This window comes from Bombus vosnesenskii, unplaced genomic scaffold (genome assembly GCF_011952255.1).
Source record: "Bombus vosnesenskii isolate JDL3184/JDL3185 unplaced genomic scaffold, Bvos_JDL3184-5_v1.1 scf7180000013417, whole genome shotgun sequence".
In the NCBI taxonomy this organism is placed as follows: domain Eukaryota; kingdom Metazoa; phylum Arthropoda; class Insecta; order Hymenoptera; family Apidae; genus Bombus; species Bombus vosnesenskii.
This window is the reverse complement of record NW_022883036.1, coordinates 126297-146591: the sequence shown is the minus strand read 5'-3', so window position 1 is coordinate 146591 and position 20295 is coordinate 126297. Positions and strand designations below refer to the sequence as shown.

At 39.7% G+C, this 20295-nt stretch overlaps 1 protein-coding gene across 7 annotated transcripts in view; it reads right to left on the bottom strand.

The window, feature by feature from the left end:
* Window positions 1–363: 363 nt before the first annotated feature.
* Window positions 364–20295, bottom strand: part of LOC117237963 (neo-calmodulin-like) — an 84115-nt gene continuing 64183 nt past the window's right edge. For 6 of the 7 annotated variants that reach the window (XM_033502426.1, XM_033502430.1, XM_033502428.1 and 3 more), the window contains 6 exons: window positions 16947–17192; window positions 11886–11919; window positions 8965–9066; window positions 7457–7592; window positions 7230–7378; window positions 364–6944 (listed from right to left, as the gene is read on the bottom strand). In XM_033502426.1, the coding sequence (XP_033358317.1) occupies window positions 6913–6944; window positions 7230–7378; window positions 7457–7592; window positions 8965–9066; window positions 11886–11919; window positions 16947–17192 (699 nt within the window). In that variant the 3' untranslated portion in view covers window positions 364–6912. Of the gene's footprint in view, window positions 6945–7229; window positions 7379–7456; window positions 7593–8964; window positions 9067–11885; window positions 11920–15109; window positions 15651–16946; window positions 17193–20295 lie in introns of those variants that run through there. The other variant, XM_033502432.1, reaches the window with a different exon arrangement.

Sequence of the window (20295 nt, the reverse complement as noted above, 5' to 3'; positions counted from 1 at the left end):
ATTGTTATAAGTGTAATATATATATATATATATATATATATATATATATATATATCCTGCTGCTTATAGAGACATTGTAAAGATAATGAAGTAATCGAAGCAAACGCAATATTTACAATGAACGAATAATGCACTGTATAATAATAGATCTCGCTTGAGAGCACGTTTCGTCATAACATAATAATAAGCATTCAGATATTTACTCTAGAAAAATAACGTTATGAACATTCCTTATCGGATGGGAATTAGACATTACAAACGTTATTATAACATTTTTCTAAGTAAAAATATAAATATTCTCATTCACAGTGCGATATCTCCGGTGTAACCTCGCTTGACTTAGTTTTTACGCTATTTTTTTTCTTTTTTTTTTGATACATCTCAAAGATAATTTTCATTCTTATTACATCTTAACGCATTTCCACGCCGTATCCTCTATCCTCTAAAGTTATTTGCACCCCACGAAGAACCAAAGACCTATCGAATGGCTCTCCCTTTAACTTGCTTCTATATTGGATATACACACGTATATTCGTTTAACTAGCACGACTTGTACTCGTGATCGTTTAATAAAGTAATGAAAGACATTTTCTTATTACAATAATTATTCTTGACCGTCATTGTGTTTGGGTCGGAGTTCCAACGATATATTGTACTGCCTAGCTGCAATGCTACTATGTTAGCTCGCTTTATATTAGGCGAACTGAAGAATACATACGATAGCAGTAGCGAGTGTACGAGGGAAGAATTACAATGCGTGTAGTACCTGGACACCTAAGGAAATTGTTTTAAAATTTGATTCTTCTTTTCGAAAATTTCAATTTTGATCGATACGGTTCGTAAACTGAAGATCGAATAAAATAGATGTAAAAATCTATCTTTTTTGCTGTTGTAAAAAATTCCTTAGATGCCTCGGAATTAACGCGTATAGATGGTAAGGCTTTGCGCCTATTTCGTATGCAAACATAATGTTGGCAAATCAAAGGATTCGCGATGCGATGATTGAGTATCATTTGGAAGTCTCTGTCATTATCTCTGACACTTTGATTAATGTCATTTGCTCCTGACCGTTTTTTATGTACCCTTTAAACGATGGCACGTAACGAACTCCGAACCTAGGAAAAGCGTTGCACGATCATGCAATTCCAAATCTTCTCGATCAAGAAATTCTCTAATCAACGAATCGTGAATCTTCCGGGCTTCAACGATGCAATCGGTATCTAAATGCTTCGATTTTTATAATTTTTTGCGAGTAATGCACGCAATCGGTTCACTTGTCTTTTTTTTTTTATTTAAATCATTCTTCATAATCTTTCTCGATCTCATTGCGAAGCGCGGGTACTTTTACGTCAGCCAATGGATGAAAAATGTATATATTTAATTACACTAACAAACAACCGATCCGAGAAACCGCCTCGTCGAGTACAACGACTTACTGTTGCTTATCAAGATACGAGACGGTCTCATGACTAGTACAACATAGTTACACTTATTTAACGATTACAATTATTATACACCTAAGTTAATGAGGTTTCTTTTTTTCGTATCTAGCAATGTACATATATTTATTTGATTACCTTTGCATCATTCAACTCGTTTGATATCAACTAGTTTTCGTTTCCCCTGTTCTTTTACGCGGTCCTTGATCATTCTTCATGTGGCTCCGGTTTCACATTGTTCGTAAAAAGCCACAAGCACGCGTTCCTTAAGTTCGATTACGGACATTGTTTATAATGTACTGCGAGTATTGAACAAACTTTTTGAGAAACTTTAGCAAACTTTAGAACAACTGGAATCAACCAAAGCGAAGGACTCGAAGAAATGCATAGGATTTTAGGTAGAGGACAGATGAAATTAATCCATAGAATCTGGATCTTTGAGATTCTCTCGATCTTTCTGAAACAAAGGGATCCTATGCAACTCTCGACTATAACAATTTTAACTTCGGCTGTATCAAACCTCTATGAAAATGTTACGGTTCGCTCGCAGTCTACTTCCGACGTAAACGCAACTACTCGTTTAAAATATAGACACATGTTCACAATATAAATTATAACACACAAGCGTATCTATTTCGAACATCTCGTGTTGCCACGCCATTCTCAAATTCTATTAGTACCATAGGATCGATACGAATAAAACAAGCAAAGATAAATTTTTTATAATTTCCTAAAAAAATTTGTCAAGTATAAAATGAAGTGGAACTTTTACAATTATTCTTAGAATTTTCGAAACGTTCATCGTAAAACAAAACACGGCTTATTCAGTTAGATTAGTCTTCGAGTATTTCTCTAACGTGTCGCGGCTCTGATCTACAGATTTACACGACCACGATTAGGCGAATCAATATTTCGACTTATCGGGTGTTCAAAAAACACACAGAATATCGTCGTTGAGCGATTTTATCCGGAAATAATTTCGGGTAGAAGTAACACACACCCTCAGAGGACACAACGCAATCAGCAGGTACGCCGTACAACTAAATCCTACGAACATCCTCCAACTTCGAATAGTGCAGATTAAAATGAAGGAAGACTTGCATATTCCTCTTAAGGACGATTTATATATAATCAATTTAACGCATAATTGCCGTCTCGCGACGAATACAAACGTTGCCGGCTCGTCATTCGGACGCATAATAACTACAATGAAATCTGCCAGCAGAGTAGGATGATATAATATGATATACAATTTGTACACGCACGTATACATTGATGTTAATGTAATATAATATATAGAATAGAATATAACGCGATGTAAATATCTGGCTCGAAGAGTATTCTATAAAAATACTTTTCGATAATCATGATAGGGTTGGGCTGTCTGTCGTTATAATACTTGTCGCCACTCCCGCGTGAAACAAATATTTTAACGCTTAAAAGCTATCATTGATCAAATTTAATGACTATGCTAGTTTCTGTATCTCGCAATGTTATTTATAATCGTTATGAACAATAATCTTTTCCCTTTTTTCGTCTAACATCGAGTAATCAAAAATTATCGATTTACTAATTTGTATCGTTGAATTTATTGATTCTTAAAATAAAAAAAGATCTACAAGGGTGAAATTTTTCTTTAATAATAATAGCTTTTAAGGGTTAAAGGCATATCAGAAACAGCTCTGTACTCGGAGGTTTAATCAAAAGGATTTCTTGCATAGTGCGATTTGCAAAGCGGAGTTAATGCATCTTCCGGGAGGGGGAAAGTAGGATATTTATTGCCACAGAGATTTATGGCGAGATAAGTTCGCAAGTAAAAGAACCGTGCAGGCAATCAGAGACCTAGTGAGACCGTGAGTGATCTGTATTAATGAAAGAGGTACCTATTACAGCGCGCGTGACAAGTGTGCGTTTAGTGTCGCCTTGCAAAATGAAAACACTCCCAATGGAGAATTGCAAGTTTCTCTTTTATTCCATGCTCGAACCAATGTGGCGATCGACCCAGCGATCTCAAGGTCTCTGATTCGGCTACGATTTTTGGGAGTGATATATACAGATATTGACGATTCCTTGTACTTGTGTTCAGCATTTGTTGATATTCTTATAGATAATTTTCCTCTAAGACGGAAAGTCGAAATAATAACTCATGGGGTGCAGTGAAATTTCGTGCATCTCATAAATCCAAATGAACCGATCCATTCGTCGCAATCTTTCAACAAAAATATCATATAGTCCGTGAAATAAGTGTATAATCAACGAAGTATGTAGAGAAGTTAAAAGGGAAAGGATTTGAGTGTTTGCAAAATAGATGTAACAGAAAGTGCACTGATTCAAGTAGGATGAAAGCATAATAATTGTAAAGGAAAAAGATCGACAATGTTTAAACTAAACAGCACCTTTCTCGTAACTCCTGCATCATAAAACTTCTCGTTTCTCTATCATTTCATCCTCGCTCTCACCCTCTCTCTCTCTCTCTCTCTCTTTTTCTTTGACAATCTTTCTACAATCTATCGTCTCGGACACACGTGGCAAAACGTAGGCCTTCTCTCGAGGTAAATCTCGAATAGCTTCCTTTAATAAAATCGTTAAAGATATTGTCTTCGGGACGTTATACATTACTATTTTTTGTCGACTTATAGAGCTCTTTTTATGTTGTAACTGTCGAAGCGTCTTGTTTTATGTTTGCATGTTATAGTTTCCTTATATCCTCCTTTTTGCAGTTTGCATAGTCCGCGGCTTTTTCAATTACGTTGTGCGTAGCTTTGCATCACGCCAATGTCAGACGGTTGAAAACGTAGATCGAACGTATTCAACCCAGAGGAGCTTAACTTTCATCGGCAATAAGGAAAGATGAAAGAGCCGAAAAGGGGAAAAATATTAGACAAAAATGATGAAACTTAATTTGAATGATTAAACTTGATGAAACTTAATCGAAATGTTAAGAAGCTGCAACGTTTTATGAAAATTTCCCTTTTTTATGGCAAATATTAATCTTTTCACCGTAAGGCAACGGCATGAGGCAGCCAAAAAGGACGATCGCATAATTAGGTAAGCACATCGAGTTCTCTGAAAATAACCTTTCCCAAATTCTAATCGCGTTATACGGTGTTCGCAGATCTGTAGCTTACCTACCCAGCGGTCGAGCCGAACAACGCAATGTAACTATATGCGTGTTACTTAATTAAAGAACAGAATTTATTGTCTATCTCTATGTGTATGTTGTGTGTACGTTTGTGAAATCACCGCTTCGTGTGACCAACGATTACCAACGATAACAATAGTAATATTCGCATACCATCCTTCGACACTCATTAAGGATAAAACGAATCACCTTTTGTAATAACACGCTTATAAGAGCTCCTCTTATTTATTTTATCCCGTTTATCCGTATCTTCCGTTTCAATGTTTCGTTTATGTACACGCGCTTCATTTTTCCGCGCTTCGACCGACCAACCGATATTTCTTTCTCTCGCTCTCTTTCACTCCTATTTCTCGCTCACTCACGCTCACATTTTCGCTCTCTTTCGTTCTGTCGCTCTTTCTGACACTAATATTTGTTCTTGTTGTTGTATTTTTTTTAAAACCATAAAAATATCAATGCCAGTATACCACCGACGTACGTCGCTAACGTGTATATGTATATATAATATATGTACGTACGTATGTATGTATAAGTATATACTAAATATATATATGAATATCCATAATAACGTTACTTCAAGTATTTCCGGTAGTAACACCATGTATAGGTATATATAATAGGTATGTGTATAATGCATCATTTATTAGGTGTACTTCCTCTATGCGCTAATTAACTATCCTGTATCGCGATCTACGGCTGTGGCTGTCCTATCTTGAGGATCTAAAGGTGCACGACGTAGTACAGTTGGCCTGTGGGTGGGTGAGAATGTCGAGGTTTCAGGCGGACGGTGTTTGGTATAGGAGAGCCGACATGGGTGAAAATCTAGAATTCGGGACTAACAACAAGAGCGGTACACTCACGAGATTCTCAGCTCTTTGTTCGAGCTTAAAAAAAAAAAAAAAAAAAAAAATGAAAAAGGAAAGAAGAAACGAGAGAAAAAGGAAAATGAGAAAGATTTGGTACAAAAGTTTCTTCGACAAAATTAAGGATCGAGGAATCCCTACGATTGGTATTTTACATTTAAGGAAAATCCGCTACTGTTGCTTTGATTCTTGCTTTCCAGCGACTGTTTTGGCATGTCGCCATAACATGCGTCTAAAAATTCTGCCATCGAGAGTATATCATCGTTAAAACTAATCTACTTGCCAACGACACTCATCTAAATTTGAAGACAGATCGTTATAGAGCTATCTCGCGTCGAGTCCCGCGGCCAGAATGTTTATGACAATTAATGTTTAAAATCCGACTCGACAACGAGCCGGGAGGATTCGTCTCGTTTACAAGCGAACCTACAAAAATTGGAGGAACAATACCGATCGAACGACAGAAGTGAAGAGGAATGACGAGTTACTCGATCGTTTCACTGTGGTATTCTTCGGTATTCAAAAACTTCGCTACATTCCAATCCCGGCACACGTCCATATCGATCGAATGCGTTACGTTAAAATTGTCTCGACCGATGCACCCCTCAAATATCAAGTTAGCAACATGTAGCAAATATGTCCCAACAGCGTAACTTCTTTTGATGTAACGAACAAGACGACTTCGGTCTAATACCGTTTGTACTTTTCGATGCCACGTATCGCATCAACATTGCGTGCGATTCTACGGTACAATTTTTAGGCCATCGATAGCGATTCGCTGTTGAACGAGATCGTCATGCCAGTAGTATCGTGTAAATGAGATCGGCGAAGGATGGAGAAGGATCGATTGATTAATAACAATATCAATAACGACGTTGTATAGCATTAATAGAGAGTATAGATAGTAGGTAGGTAAACGCTAAACGAAGCTCAGTTGATTGTTTCGGGAGCGAGCACCTCACTCGTTTTCACGTATAATGTCATTTCGCTAACTTATACTTGTAAAATTAATTCGAAGGAGCGAGGTGTGTATGCGTGTATGCGTGTGCAACTGCGGAAGTCACATTACTGTTTCCTTTACTCACACTCTCTCCACCTTTCTTACAAACTTTCCACCATCGTCAAACATCGCTCATTACTCCATCGCTCGAGACACAGTTTTCATCAGTCTTCCGATATGACTTACTCTCATGCGGGAAAAGAGCTACGAGCCACGTGAATCGATTGAACCCGGGCTTGCTCGTCTTCCTTGTCGAATCAAAGATACATCGGTATTTTATATTTTATGAGCTTCGAAGAGTTTTCAGCTACTTTCCCACATTGTTAGTTTCACGACTTTTCATCGACGTCTCCGATGGCGGAGTTCGAGAGGATGACCATCTTGTTACGATTTCGGGGATTTGATTCTATTCTTCGACGAAGACTTCCGGCAGCTGGATAGCTTCTTGTCCGATCCATGGCCATCGAACTAATTCTTCGACGTCAGGATTGTCACAAATTCTGTGAACACATCGTGTCTTTGCGAGCGAGACGATTTCGTAGACGATAAAATTGAATTCATTTGAAAAGTCGATGATTTTATGATGAGTCATGCGATATATTACGAATATAGTTTGTGGTCATCGAATTATATTTTCTGGATATAATAGGCTATACATGCATACACGTACTACGTTAGATAAATGGCAGACTTGTCTTTGATTAAATATTTGCTAAGTAGATTTAGCTAGATACGATAGAAAACGAGTATGAATAGCTTGTTAATATCGAAGGAGAATAAATTACCTTCATAGTTCACCATTCCGTCGCCATCCAAATCCGCTTCTTTGATCATATCATCCACTTCTTCCTCCGATAATTTTTCTCCAAGATTCGTCATTACGTGTCGCAACTCCTTCGATGAGATCAGGCCGTCGTTGTTTTTGTCGAATACTCTGAGACACACAAGTTTCACTCTTAATATTCACATAGGCCTACAAGAGTATTTTCAACCTTCTAGAACTTTGAAATACCTGAATGCCTCGCGTAATTCGTCTTCTCCATCGGCACCCTTCATCTTTTTTGACATCATCTGCAGGAACTCGTTGAACTCGATGGTACCATTGCCATCTTGATCCACTTCGTTCACCATATCTCGTAATTCTGTTTCTATAAAATCAGAAATCGGTCAAATATAAAGTTTCGTGAACGTTCTTTTGATACCAAGAAGTTATCTCGTTGAAAAATTTAAAATAATTGCTGATATTCTCAGCATGATGGAATAAGCATATTATGAAAAGTAATCTATGTCCAAGCTTATCATCGAATAAAAATCAAGTGATTCTACGAGAACTAGTTTTATTAAGGTTTCAGCATTTCACGATTTAGATACAATTCTTCTGTAATATAATTATAACTTATAGCAGTTACGCAATATGACGAAGAACGGTTTGTTAGAAAAGTTGAGCAATTCCAGAGTAACCTTTTGTTTTCTTAAAAAGAGACAAACATAGACATAGATCATTCGTGTTCTAAGCTCTTTAATTGTCGCTTAAACGCGACATGCGATTTTCTCCATGTCCTCTTTCTAATTCCTGCGTGTAATGCATTCATCGTCGTCTCGTGGAAGACATTTAATTTCCCTTGTAGATCCGGCGAGGAGCAGAGACAGAAGAACTCGACGTGTAGTTAATTACTCGCGTCTGCACGTGCGCCTAATCGTTACAGTTTCTGACTTAGGATCGGCCGAAAGGTAATTTTCCCTAAGCTCTTGTCACAGCCTAGTTTTCGGGAATTCTACCATTTAACTCTCGTCGTCTTTAGAAAACCTTCAAACTGTCGCCCGGGATATTAATTTAGCAAGAACCGCTTTCGAGAAGTTTGCGTTACGCTTCAAACTCTTCGTGCCAGCTTCGCACTCGTGCAATTGACAAGCGTTTAAAAACCACGTTACTATTCCTAATATTAAACGGTCATCGAGAGCTAAGTGCTATTTTATAAGATATATTGCGATGATAGTGGGATATATTAGAATTAATTGTCCCTAGAGTTTTGTTCTTTTTAACATATATCGAAACATGTACCATCACGAAAAAGTATTTTATCATTGACAAGATATATTTTAACTAGAAAATTGCATACCATATTTTATGTTATGTTTTATATAAAACTAGAGGTTGTAATACACGTGCTGTACCCCACTGTGATAGAAAACTTGAAACGATACAAATGAAAGAAACTGTGAAGTGACACATGTTGCTCACACTTTGTATTTCGCTGCTCATAATGTCAAAACAAAACAGTTATTGAATTGACTGTATAGAATTTCATGAAGCATCTTTTTGCGTTACTAGCTAATAGACAATACAGCGGTTGGGTTGGCGGTTTAGATTACCGTTATATATTTCGGCCGCGAGTGGATAGCTTTTCGTCAGTTCGTGGCTTCTAGCCAGATCGTGTCTACCTTGATACACGTGGATGGCACGTGGTTGATATTGTACCGAATATTTCCATTCTTCAAATAACGTAACGATTCACTTACCAGACGGCCTCTGTCCCAAAGATCGCATAACCACGCCAAGTTCCGCCATAGTGATAGTGCCATCTTCGTCCTTGTCAAAGAGCATGAACGCTTCCTTGAATTCTGAAGTAATAAATCGCGCGTTAATTCGTCGTTGATGAAAATTGATCGATCATCGTCTATCAAACGATCTGATCTCGATCGTTTTCCCTTCTTAATATTAAAACTGTCAGCGCAACCGAGAGATCAAGTGTCATCTTCGACGCGTTGCATTTCTCTTTAACAGATTCCGTTTGATTGAATCGAACGTTATACATGCTTTTAGTCTCGTTTTCCTACGGCACTTTCGAGATTGGAATGCATCTGGAATTCAGTTTTCAAGCACGAAAATAATTTCTCTCTCCCTGCCTCTCTCTCTCTTTTCCTGCGTTTTCGATGCGACGATTTCTGTAGAAATTCCAGGGGTCGTCCAACCGAGCCGTAAATAACGACGGACGAAAAACTTTGGCGGAAATTTGGCAATAAAACGATATACAACAAATGCTTTTCCCTGTCGTCGTATTGTTGAGAAATCGTGGATTTAGATGTCTATTAATCAACAGCGGTCTGTATGTGTATGTACGTGTGTATGTTCGGTCACGCGTTACAAGTCGTGCAAAGCTAGCTGAGATCGCGCGAGCTTCGGGCAAGTGGCCAGCCACGGCGGACTCGTCGGAGATGTTATAAATTTTCACAACGTCCGGACCGGGCACCGTGTGGTAAAAATGTACGCGCGACAAGAGGGTCGTGAATAGTTTACGAGTCTATGCGTTCGTTAAAGTAGTCTTGTTTGATTCATCAGCGCATCTACGCGAGACAATGCTTCCATCGCCATTGTTGCGCGTTTACCTTTTATCCGACCCATTTCGTCTATTTACTGTCCCTTTCCTTTCTCGCATTCATTCATCAAGAGAGTGTTTGCCTCTGGCTCGATACACAGCCTTTCTATCTGCAGATGACAACGGCATATCGAACTTCCACATTTTTCTAGCGGAAGTTGGAAAATCAGGAAACTCGAAGGACGTCGAAATGAAAGCAAGCGTATCGCGAAGCTAAACACGAGCGACCGTGTTTCTCGTGTTATTTCTTCTTTTTTCGCTGAATGTTTGTCAAACAACAAGCGGATTTAAAAGAGTGTCCTCGAATCTCGTGGATGTTAATGCACATCCTCGTCACCGATCAAAAAACAGCTCTGTGGTTCTCTTTAGCTCGTGCTCTTTTTATTTCTTTACGTCGAAATTAATTAGTTAGATTTCTTCGAAGACCAAACTTTCCACGAACAAATTTTATTCCACGTCTCCGAATCTATCTGTTCGGGTAAAATAGTCTTCTTGTCGGTTGTATCGTGACTAGCGAGACACCCGATATAAAAATGGACCACGAGAAAAATCACGATCGTCGTCCGACATACCGATGGAATCCAGTTTGGGAAAATGGAGTTGGTAAACGTCGTGTTCGCCGTTTAATTATAGAGCGAGCGATTGCTCCGTTAGCTGCACGATAAATCACGCGAGGAAACAAATACGTATCACGATTCATAAAAGTCCGGCAGATTATAGCTGAAGTAGGCGAGAACGTGTATGCAGCCGGCAAATAAGAGTTTCTAGACGTCGCCGTTTGATCTTATCGTTTGCCGCATAGATCGGTCTGCATTCACCTTGCGTTTATCACCACGTAAACACCAGACGATACATTAATGTGCATAAACGAGTGGGCAATTTCTCTTTCAGTCGTTTCCCAGGCGCCGCAATCAACGATATCTCGCTCGCGTGCCATCGCAAAAAATTCTAAAAGCTCCTCGTCGCCGAGGAATCAACCACAAGGCCAATGATCGCAGTCACGTGAGACCAAAATACGATCTTTTATGCAACACGTACCAGCTCGAGTGACAGGATATGTACTTACGTAAGGCTACTTTCACAAATTAGACGACCTCTTCCCGTGGCTTTATACAGTCTACCGCTCATAACTATTTGCACACTTTCGAATTACTGTGAATACGCGATTAAAGAAATTGCTACATCGTCTTCGTTTAACGCGATTTCAAAATCGCTTTAAAAGACTCCGTACACGTGTATATGACACTAGGATTAGATACAAATTTCGTTCCGCTAAAACCTTCCTTGACATTTATCCAAAAGCAAGTCGATTTCTTAATCCGAGGGAATTTGTATAATTACGTCGAACACTTAATAACGAGGATCCGTAATAATTCTTTTATAAAAGCTAATACAAATAATAGTAAAAAATAAGATTGATGAAAGGACTAAATTAGGCCCGGGGACGAAATTTGGACCCCTTGAAATATTGGAGGTGCGGAAACATATTGTCAATAGTAATTGGAACATACGAAACGAACAAGAGCAGATTTAATTCAGTCGTGACACGCGAATGTACGCACTCCTACTATATACAGATAAACTAAACTACATTCTGATTCTACAAGAAGGTAGCAGTGCTTTCAGTTATTAATTTGCGAAAATGAGGAAAATGTGGGCATTTTCGAGAATTACGAACGACATCATAGACGTAAAATACTTCGGCACAGATTAATTTAATAGCCGCGTCACTCCGAGGCAAGATTAAACCACGCTTTTGTATACAAGCGAGTAATTTTTCACGTTCCCTGGAACGGAAATCATCAACAGCTTCTCTAATTTGTGAAACGTCGAGTGCCGGGGAAACGCATTATGCGTGTGAAAAACTCCGTTCTACTCGTTAACGTACGGTACGTTCACAGACACTTGAATTCTCGGTTGGAAAGTTTTCGAAGCACGATATTAAACGAACGAGAATATCTCTCGCTTTCACTTTTGGTATTCAGAGGTACGAAGCGTTAAAATCATTTTACTACGCGATAAGGAAAGCGTGAATGGTAAAGTTGATATCGAAGATCCACTTACCGGCCACTTGATCCTCCGTGAGTCCATATTCAGACTGAAAAGGAAAAAAAGACACGGGGTAAGTTAAATTAGAGGATCGTCAAAGTAGTTTACGATCCGGTGGCGTTTATGTTTGATGTTAATTGAATGATTAACACGGTTTAAACTTCAGCGTAATGTCCCATCAAAACTTAATATGTACTGGTGGCTGCCGCCATCGCATGTTGTACTCCTGTTTGCAGAATCATACCAATTTCAGTCGAAGTATCATTAATTTAATCAAATTAACGGCGGCATAGCTTCCTCCGCGGTAATTGCCGTATTGGCTTATTAATTTTTTCTCGAATCGTAGTGCGTAATGAGATCGGATTATAGAATGCCATTTGATTCGTCAAAATGTCAATCAACTGTTTAAAAGTATCAATCGAGAATTGTCGAATAGAATACAGGAAATTTCACATTCTAAGAATCATCGTACGTAACGCAATTATCAATAGGCCGCGTCAAATATAATACTAGAAATTTTATATTTCGAATGTCATCAAAAAGTAGTTCTATCCTTTTTATCTTGTTTTTTTTTTTTTTTTTTGGTGATAAAATCACATTTTGAAGGAATTACGTTAAAAAATGGCTGTCTTTTCTCACAAAGTCGAAATAAGGTGGTTCTCGTGACTTGAAAGTGGTTTGCTGTTTTTCTTGTCTCAAACCACTTTCATGGCTATTTTTTTCGTCCATAGTCTCCTTTCTTGCTGATTTCTCCTTATTCTAGAAGGACTATCTTATGTGTCCTAGTATCTTATAAATAAAATAACCTATAAGAAAGAAGTGATCTAAATATGAAATATTCCATAATTAGATTACTACTGGGTATCTATAATATATTTGGAATCTTACAAACACGATGTTCGGCTCATAAATATTTCACTCGTCAATTATCACGCGCAAGTAAATATATCAGCAACAACAAAAGACACAAATAAGTATGATAAAATAGTAACAAATGCGAAAAAACACGTCAAATTTACACAAAGCGTATACCGTTGAAAGATTTCGAACAGAAACAAGATAAAACGATCCTACCACATCAACGTAAGATCGACTTATGAAACACAACGTGTGCCGTACTAAAACGAATGAGTGACATAGTCGCTTATAGCCGCTTGAAAGATATTCATCTGTCAGATTTAAAAAGATAGCCCCATTCCATGTTAAGTGCACTATTCCATATTAGAAAGATTACCCCACATTTAGTCGCTTTCCTCTAATGAAAGTATCTCATAGCTATAAAGCCAGCCAACAATTTTCGGTTCTTATACAGCGACTATAGTTCAAGTGGTTACGTTGCTTTTAAGCGAATGTTCGATCAAGTAAACATTGATAGGGGTAGGTATAATTCGCACAATTAACAATCCTGTCCTAACTAATGGCCTGATCTGCAGTAATACCATGCTGCTGGCTTATCCGCCTTCTACAGACGACTGTGCTCCGACATTGTTAAATCAGCATTAATAGACAGCAGATTAAGGAACATATGCCGTTAACTCGATTAGAGGGACATTGACTTAGCAGCAATTCTGCGAACCGCTATCAGCATCCGCACGTTCATTCTAGTATAAGTGACTTTGCCAATGTAAGGCCGTTTATGCCCCAAATACAACTTGACAGAGACTAACGGGTTCGCTGAACAGAATAGTCGAGAGAAATATTTCTTTGTTTGCGTGTATCCTTTAAATCATTTCCTTCGCATCGTACTTTACTCGATTCTAAACGACTTACAATTAGAATTACATTTATCAAAATATATTAAATATATAAGAATGAATTATTCTATTGATTCACGTTTACGATTATAAACGATTACAAATTAAAAAGAGAGCAATTGCAAAAAAAAGTGTAAAACGAGTATACATTATTGAAAACAATTAGATGATCGTCTTCCGTGTCACTTTGACTTTTATAACAATTTCTCGAATCTGTGCATGCTTCGTTTGTTTCTCCTTAACCCCATCCCTAAGGGATTGCATCTGGACTATGTATCTCAACAAGAAAGATCGACCGCAGTCTCATTTGAGAAATAACGCGAGTACTTAAGCAGATGAAAATGTTCGACGCGATTGCTACGTGCTGAATATAATCGCTTTACGATGCGCTCGAAGCAGAAATCCCCCGACGCTTGCGGTTGCTACGGTCGTCTTAGAAATGGTTTCCACGAACCGAACGCTAATGAAGCACGCTATAAGCAGTATGGGTCAGTTAAGCTCGGTTGTAAGTTAGCTACCGAGTGATTTACAACTACAGTCGAATCGACGATGTTGCAATTTTCACCGAAATAAACCGTTATATTCGAAATATCCCATACAGTTTTGCCAGACAAAGTAAGATCAGCTGCTCGTTCTGTTTCGCGACATATGGTTTCGCATTAATTGAGAATTCCAGAATGAACAGGTTGTCTATTCGATATTCTGGAAACGTTCAGCGATGTCACTTCGAAATGACTTTCACGGATTACGTTCGTGGATATCCTCGGTAATCGTAAGCACTGTGGGACAGGAGAATCTGTCGAATGGACCCGTCTTAGCCGAAAGCTCTTGCTTCGATGCTTCGAAGCTCTTTCGAAGCAAATAGAGTCGGTATTCAACTGGGTCACGTCCTTTTTCAACAGTTCCGAGAGCGGTTCGCATAAACTCGTGAAAAGTCAGCTGGATTTTACGAGTGAACGTGCCTGCATTTATATATTTACCCGACTCCTTTGAATTCTGCGCCGCCGACTCTAACACGCGGCTAATAGATAACAGTTCGACAGATGCGATTTAATACCGGCAAAGATAATGCGTGTCGAATGCTATAGTTGCGACGTATCAAAAGCACATTGAACGTATCAAAAGTAAATTCAAGTATACGATCGATCAGAATAATTTTTTAACCCTGTTTCATTCTTTTCAACATTTATAATGTCTATCAAGCTCGAAGAAAATGTGATATTAAGATAATAAGTTATTCCTTTCCTGAACATTAATTGCGTACTTGAGCGATGAAGTTGAGAAATTTGCAAGAAGTGGAGCGGATCTTTGATTTCTGAGAGCTTCGTTATTAATATGTATTACTACCCGTTCCAATTCCGTGTTAAAGATTTTCTTAGAATACTAATAGTTCTTTCCTCTCATTAAAATGAAAGCAAGATCGAAGCGTAATAAATTACAGGATCGCAGGGCTCAAAGAATAGTTCGAATGCAATCGTTACTCACGCTTATTTGTCGAATCTGACCATCTATAGTACTCGTCAATCTTCGCAGTTTTCCATAGGCGGTTGTGTACTTTTCTTCCGCGTCTGCCATATCGAGGACGATCACGTGTACTAATTTTACCGATTAACACGATTACAGCTGGCTCTGTACAAGGCACTTTTTAAATTTACATTTGTCCCCGACAATGGACGTGTTCCGTGAACGATGTTTCGTTTTTTCAGATTCTCTGAAGAAACTCTTTAATTTCACTGGTGCCTTTTAAAATAAGAAGCGCAGAAACAAAGCCTCGCCCAAGCTTTTTCTCGTCGCACGAATAAATTTCCGTCCCTCGCTGCGAAGAGGCTGCCACGCGTCAATCGAACTAGTGCGACTACAGGACCGAACACAAATAATATTTATGGACTAGCGAGCGGTAACGTCACCGCTTGTTGGTGCCGCCGGGTCCTTCGTCTCGTCTCGAATTCATTCTGATTCTCCCCTCCCGAACGACATGTCACGTGCAGTCCTACGCGAACTTAATTCTCTCCGCAGTCAACTTTTCAATACGCATCCGTGATAAATCATATTCCGAATGACAAACGAGTGGAGTAGAGTCAAAGACCTCAAGCTGGCCATTCGTGTCAGCTCGAACGAACCACAAAACTGATACTCGTTATTATCTACGGTCGTATTATTCGAGTTAGGGCAGAGTGCGAGCTTTTCGACAACCTTCGGCTGTTTTTAACTTGTCAGTGGACTCCGACCATTGGTTGGCAGTTCTTTCCTTGTTTACTTCGCAGTCCATCCTTTTTTCTCCTTCGTCCTGTTTCGTTAATGGCAAGTTGCTCGCGTTGGTGGCACAGTCTGCCAAACGATGCGCGTTCCCGAAAACACGATTGTCGAAAATGTGGAAGGATGTATGCTCGTTCGTAGTCGCGGAGGCGAGTACCTTTACGCGCGACTCGCTTTACACCTGTTCGCGATTGCTCGACTAAAAGGACTCTAGTAACGCTGGTTGCCAATAGTAAGGCACGCCTAGTCTACTGAATCAACAATGATTTAAACGGACATCGACTGCAATTACAGAGATGGCGGCAAATATTTTGCAGGATCTAACTTTGGACGATGTTGGTCTTGCATAATCGGACTGTTACAGTGTTCCGTTTGCCAATGAGAATCAAGTTTCTTGAACTCAAAATAATGCCTGCCTATTATCCACAAACGTAATCGATATTTCGTTAATATGGCATTTGTCTTTCTCCACGAAAGTATAGTTTCTCGAGGGAGAAGGTGAAAGTGTCTGATACTATTTCTGGGGCGTCGCGACGAAAAATCACGGACACCCTGACCTGCTTTGTCGCACGTGTGAATCTCTTAAAATGCAGCCGCAATGGTTATTTTTACGGACGTTCCGTATTGATACAAACACTGGCGCCCCGCGTTTGAAAATAACGATACACGAAGGCAATTTAGATAATGGAAAACTCGTTCCGCGTTCTATTCGATCGTATCTCTTGCGTCAATGAATTAACCTTTGCTTGCGACACGCGCGGATGTTAAATGACCACCTATTTCTCAATTCTATCTGCTTATAAATAAAAGAAGATCCACATACAAGATACGATAGCGTGATAGAAATACAGCTTTTTCGACACGTTTTTCTTCTACGACCTGTGCTACCATCTAATGGAGGAGGAAGGTCTAGATCAGACGCGTCTAGTAGACGACAGTCCGTTTCTACTGCACGCTGTCTAGTCGGTATTAGAGTAAAACGCGGGGCGTCCGACTACGACTACCCGTTTCTACTGCAGCTGACGCTTGCAACTAAACGCTCCGGAGAGAAATTATTCTTACTCACCAGATTTATGGTAACGATAAGGTCGTACTGCTGCCTCTGGCCCTTCTTTTTATTCTTGCCAGTCTTCACGGAAGCTGCTTTCGGCGTAACCTTAACCTGTCCCTTTTGAGCAGAGGGTTTCTGAGCTGGTTTCGCTGCAACTTTCGCACCAGGCGCCACCTTCTGCCCGGCTGTCAATGGCGCTTTTTGACCTGTCGAGCCCTTTTGATTCACATGGCCTACTCCATCTGCTGGTTTGTTGCGAGCCTATTATCGGAAATAAAACACCACTGTTAGATCTCTTGACTATCGATAACAAAGATACTTCTATTGGACGTGTACCGCGCTTTTCTTCCCACTTAAAAGAATCGCTGGAATTTCGAGGGTAATCAAAGCGCAGCATCGTTCGAATTGTTCCGCTCAGTCGTACCGAACGGGAATTAAATTATCGGGAAGCGAGGTCACGCTGAAATTCATCTTCTTCTTTTTTTCTCGCTTTGCTCCGCGACTTTTAAACGAATGTTATTACGTGCTTATATAATTCCTCCTCCGGGTTTAATTACTCGGACGTGTGAACAACTCCCGCATCGACCTTCAACTGGACTGCAACGAGAGCAATCGCGAGAATATTCTGTGGTGAATATTCTCTTGCTGAAACAGGTGATATAATTAGAAGGATCAAAATTCTGTAGAGCATCGGCTCGAGGGACAGTCTCGAAGACGGTCGTTGGCAATTGCGTTTACTCGCGGGGAAACACTTCGTGAATTTACGAGCTCCGCCAGGACGCGGACAAAATGAACATTAGGAATTGCAAAATAACGGTTGTTTATCGAGCACACAGTTCGCTGTTATAGCCAAAAGCGAAACTGGGCCATCGCTGTTCACGAATCTCTTTTGTCCCGTTCACAAAGTTATCTCTGATGCCCTTCACCTCTCTATCTACCTTTCCGATCTGTTTATACAAAAATATGCGGACTGCCCGATCAGTCTGAATTTGTATGCGTTCACTGAAAAATCTCTTTTCGAGACAGAACTTCTCGCGAGATGCAATCGATGCAACTTGCATATACATCAAAGTCGAACTATATGGAGCGTCTTTCGTATCACAGATTGAGCAAACCGTGATTCGTAATTATTGCAACCTTTTGTCCACATTTTACAATTAGTCGTTTAATCTGCGAACAAATCTGTCTCTCAGTCTTTCGGTGAAATGATTTAATCGAAAAAAGGTTTTCCAATACGTTCGGACAGGGATAGTTGTGGCACAGAGGTGGAAAATACGGGCGACGGCTAACGAGAAACGAGCTCTGGAATAATCGAGGAGTCTGCAATTCTCTCTGATCCGAATAAAAATTCGTTTTTTCCCGCCGAGATAAAAATCTAAAGTCTCAGGATGAACAATATCCTTAATTACCGACAAAGAATTCGACTAAGCGTCGAGTCAACGTTTCGAGGTCGAGGTACATCCCATGCCATTGTTCTCGGATTTCTGCTAATGACACGCAATAGAACGATCCATGGCACTTTCCGAGATTTCGATCATCGGCGCCAACGAGTCTTGCCTTTAGTTTCTTGCCCGCTTTTCCACTGGGAATTAATTAGCTGACGCGTTTCCGTTTATCCGTTTGATCGCAACATCTCGATAGGAATTCATTCCTTTTGTTCCTGTTTTACGCCCTCTAATAAAGATCGCCGGCGTAATAATCGAGCCAGCAACGATTGATAAATACGTACACAGACAGAAATGATCGTCGATGGTACAATCTCGTTCGAAAAACCTTCGGGGAGACATTGCAAGAGCGATAGATCGAAAACGGATCGAATCTGTAAATCGAATATCGTCGTTATCGCGGAATAAACGGACGATAGGAGCCTGCAAACTACCCCTTCGTTCCTGTGACGAACAATCGAACAGATTCGAATCTCTGGAACCAAGTCGGATTCCGATGGCGCGGATGTCCGCCAGCAGAAAATAAATCGAGTTAGTTGATACAAACTGCCGATCGAGCTACGCGTAATGCCCCATCGAGGCCAAGAGGAAGAACCTTGGTCACGTTAAAAGGAAGCCGAAAAAAATCTGGGCTACACGATCATTCAGAACGAAAGGTTGAAAAACCAAAGCTGAAATAAAAATAAATGTAGAAGATTCGCCGAAGAATTCAGATATTTTTTAATAGATCGAAGAATGTGAACGATCCATAGGGACCACTTAACGAAATGAAAGGCTTAACGCAAGTTCGTCGACCGTTCGCCCAATTACTCGGTAAGGTAGGCTCAGGTATAAATATAGAGCGACTCTCAATTGGTATTGGACATTCTAAAAATATCGCCAGTTTATTCAAATAATAATTCAGTGGAGAGATGGCATGCCCTGCGTGGGTGGGACTGACAAGATAATTATAGCGTTTGCCGTCTACCGCGTTCTTACGAAAAGCACTATATCACTGGCGAGGGCAGACCGAAAAAACGCAGTAAGAACTGCACTTTGCTACCGTTTACCATACTCGACGTGAAATAATAAAGTTCTTCTCTACGATACGATGCGTCAGGTTACACTGTTACGCAATCTTTACTACAGGCTGTTATACGTCGACGAAGAACGATAATAAATATCATTGGCCGCTGAATGAATTGTACCATGAATTTTAACGAGAGGAATTTTAATCATCTTCCGGTCGATAGCACAACGTAGGTCGGATACAATTTCGTTTACTGCCCAATTTCGTTCGATCGCATAAGGCGCCAGTATCGGATAATTCTTTCGAAGAATAATTCCATGAATTCACGAGGTCTCGAGGATATTAAATTTCTTAGTAACCAGTAAAAAGAATCGGCGATATATTGCGTTGGACGATGTGGTGGTTGAATGGAAAGCAGTAGTATCATAGTCTGGAATGTTTTGAAATAGCAGCACCCCCACTTCTTTGCACTGGCTGCCGCTGTGTTCTCGGCCGCCTCCTCGCAACACGTTCGCGGTCTACGAAAATTTTATTGCTTTTTCCCTCAAACTTTTTGGCAGGCCTTCACAACCATATAGAAAACAATCGTATAACTGTGATTTAAATAATATTCCTTGCGTTATATATCGCGTATCCTACATTCTATCGCACGTAGTAAATTTTTTACAGGGAACGCTTTAACGCAAATAACACGGATAACCCTGTTTTTGATTTCAGGCAGTCTCGAGTAGTTCCATTTGATCAGAACGAATGAAATATTTTTCCTCGTAGACGCGCGTAGAAATTTTGACGTAGAGGAACGCGCAGATGATGGACATACGATCGAACACTTTAGGGTGAATGATAGACGGCCTTGAAATTAGCGGTGATTTCAATCATGTTACTTAACCGTTTACACGGCGAATCGTAG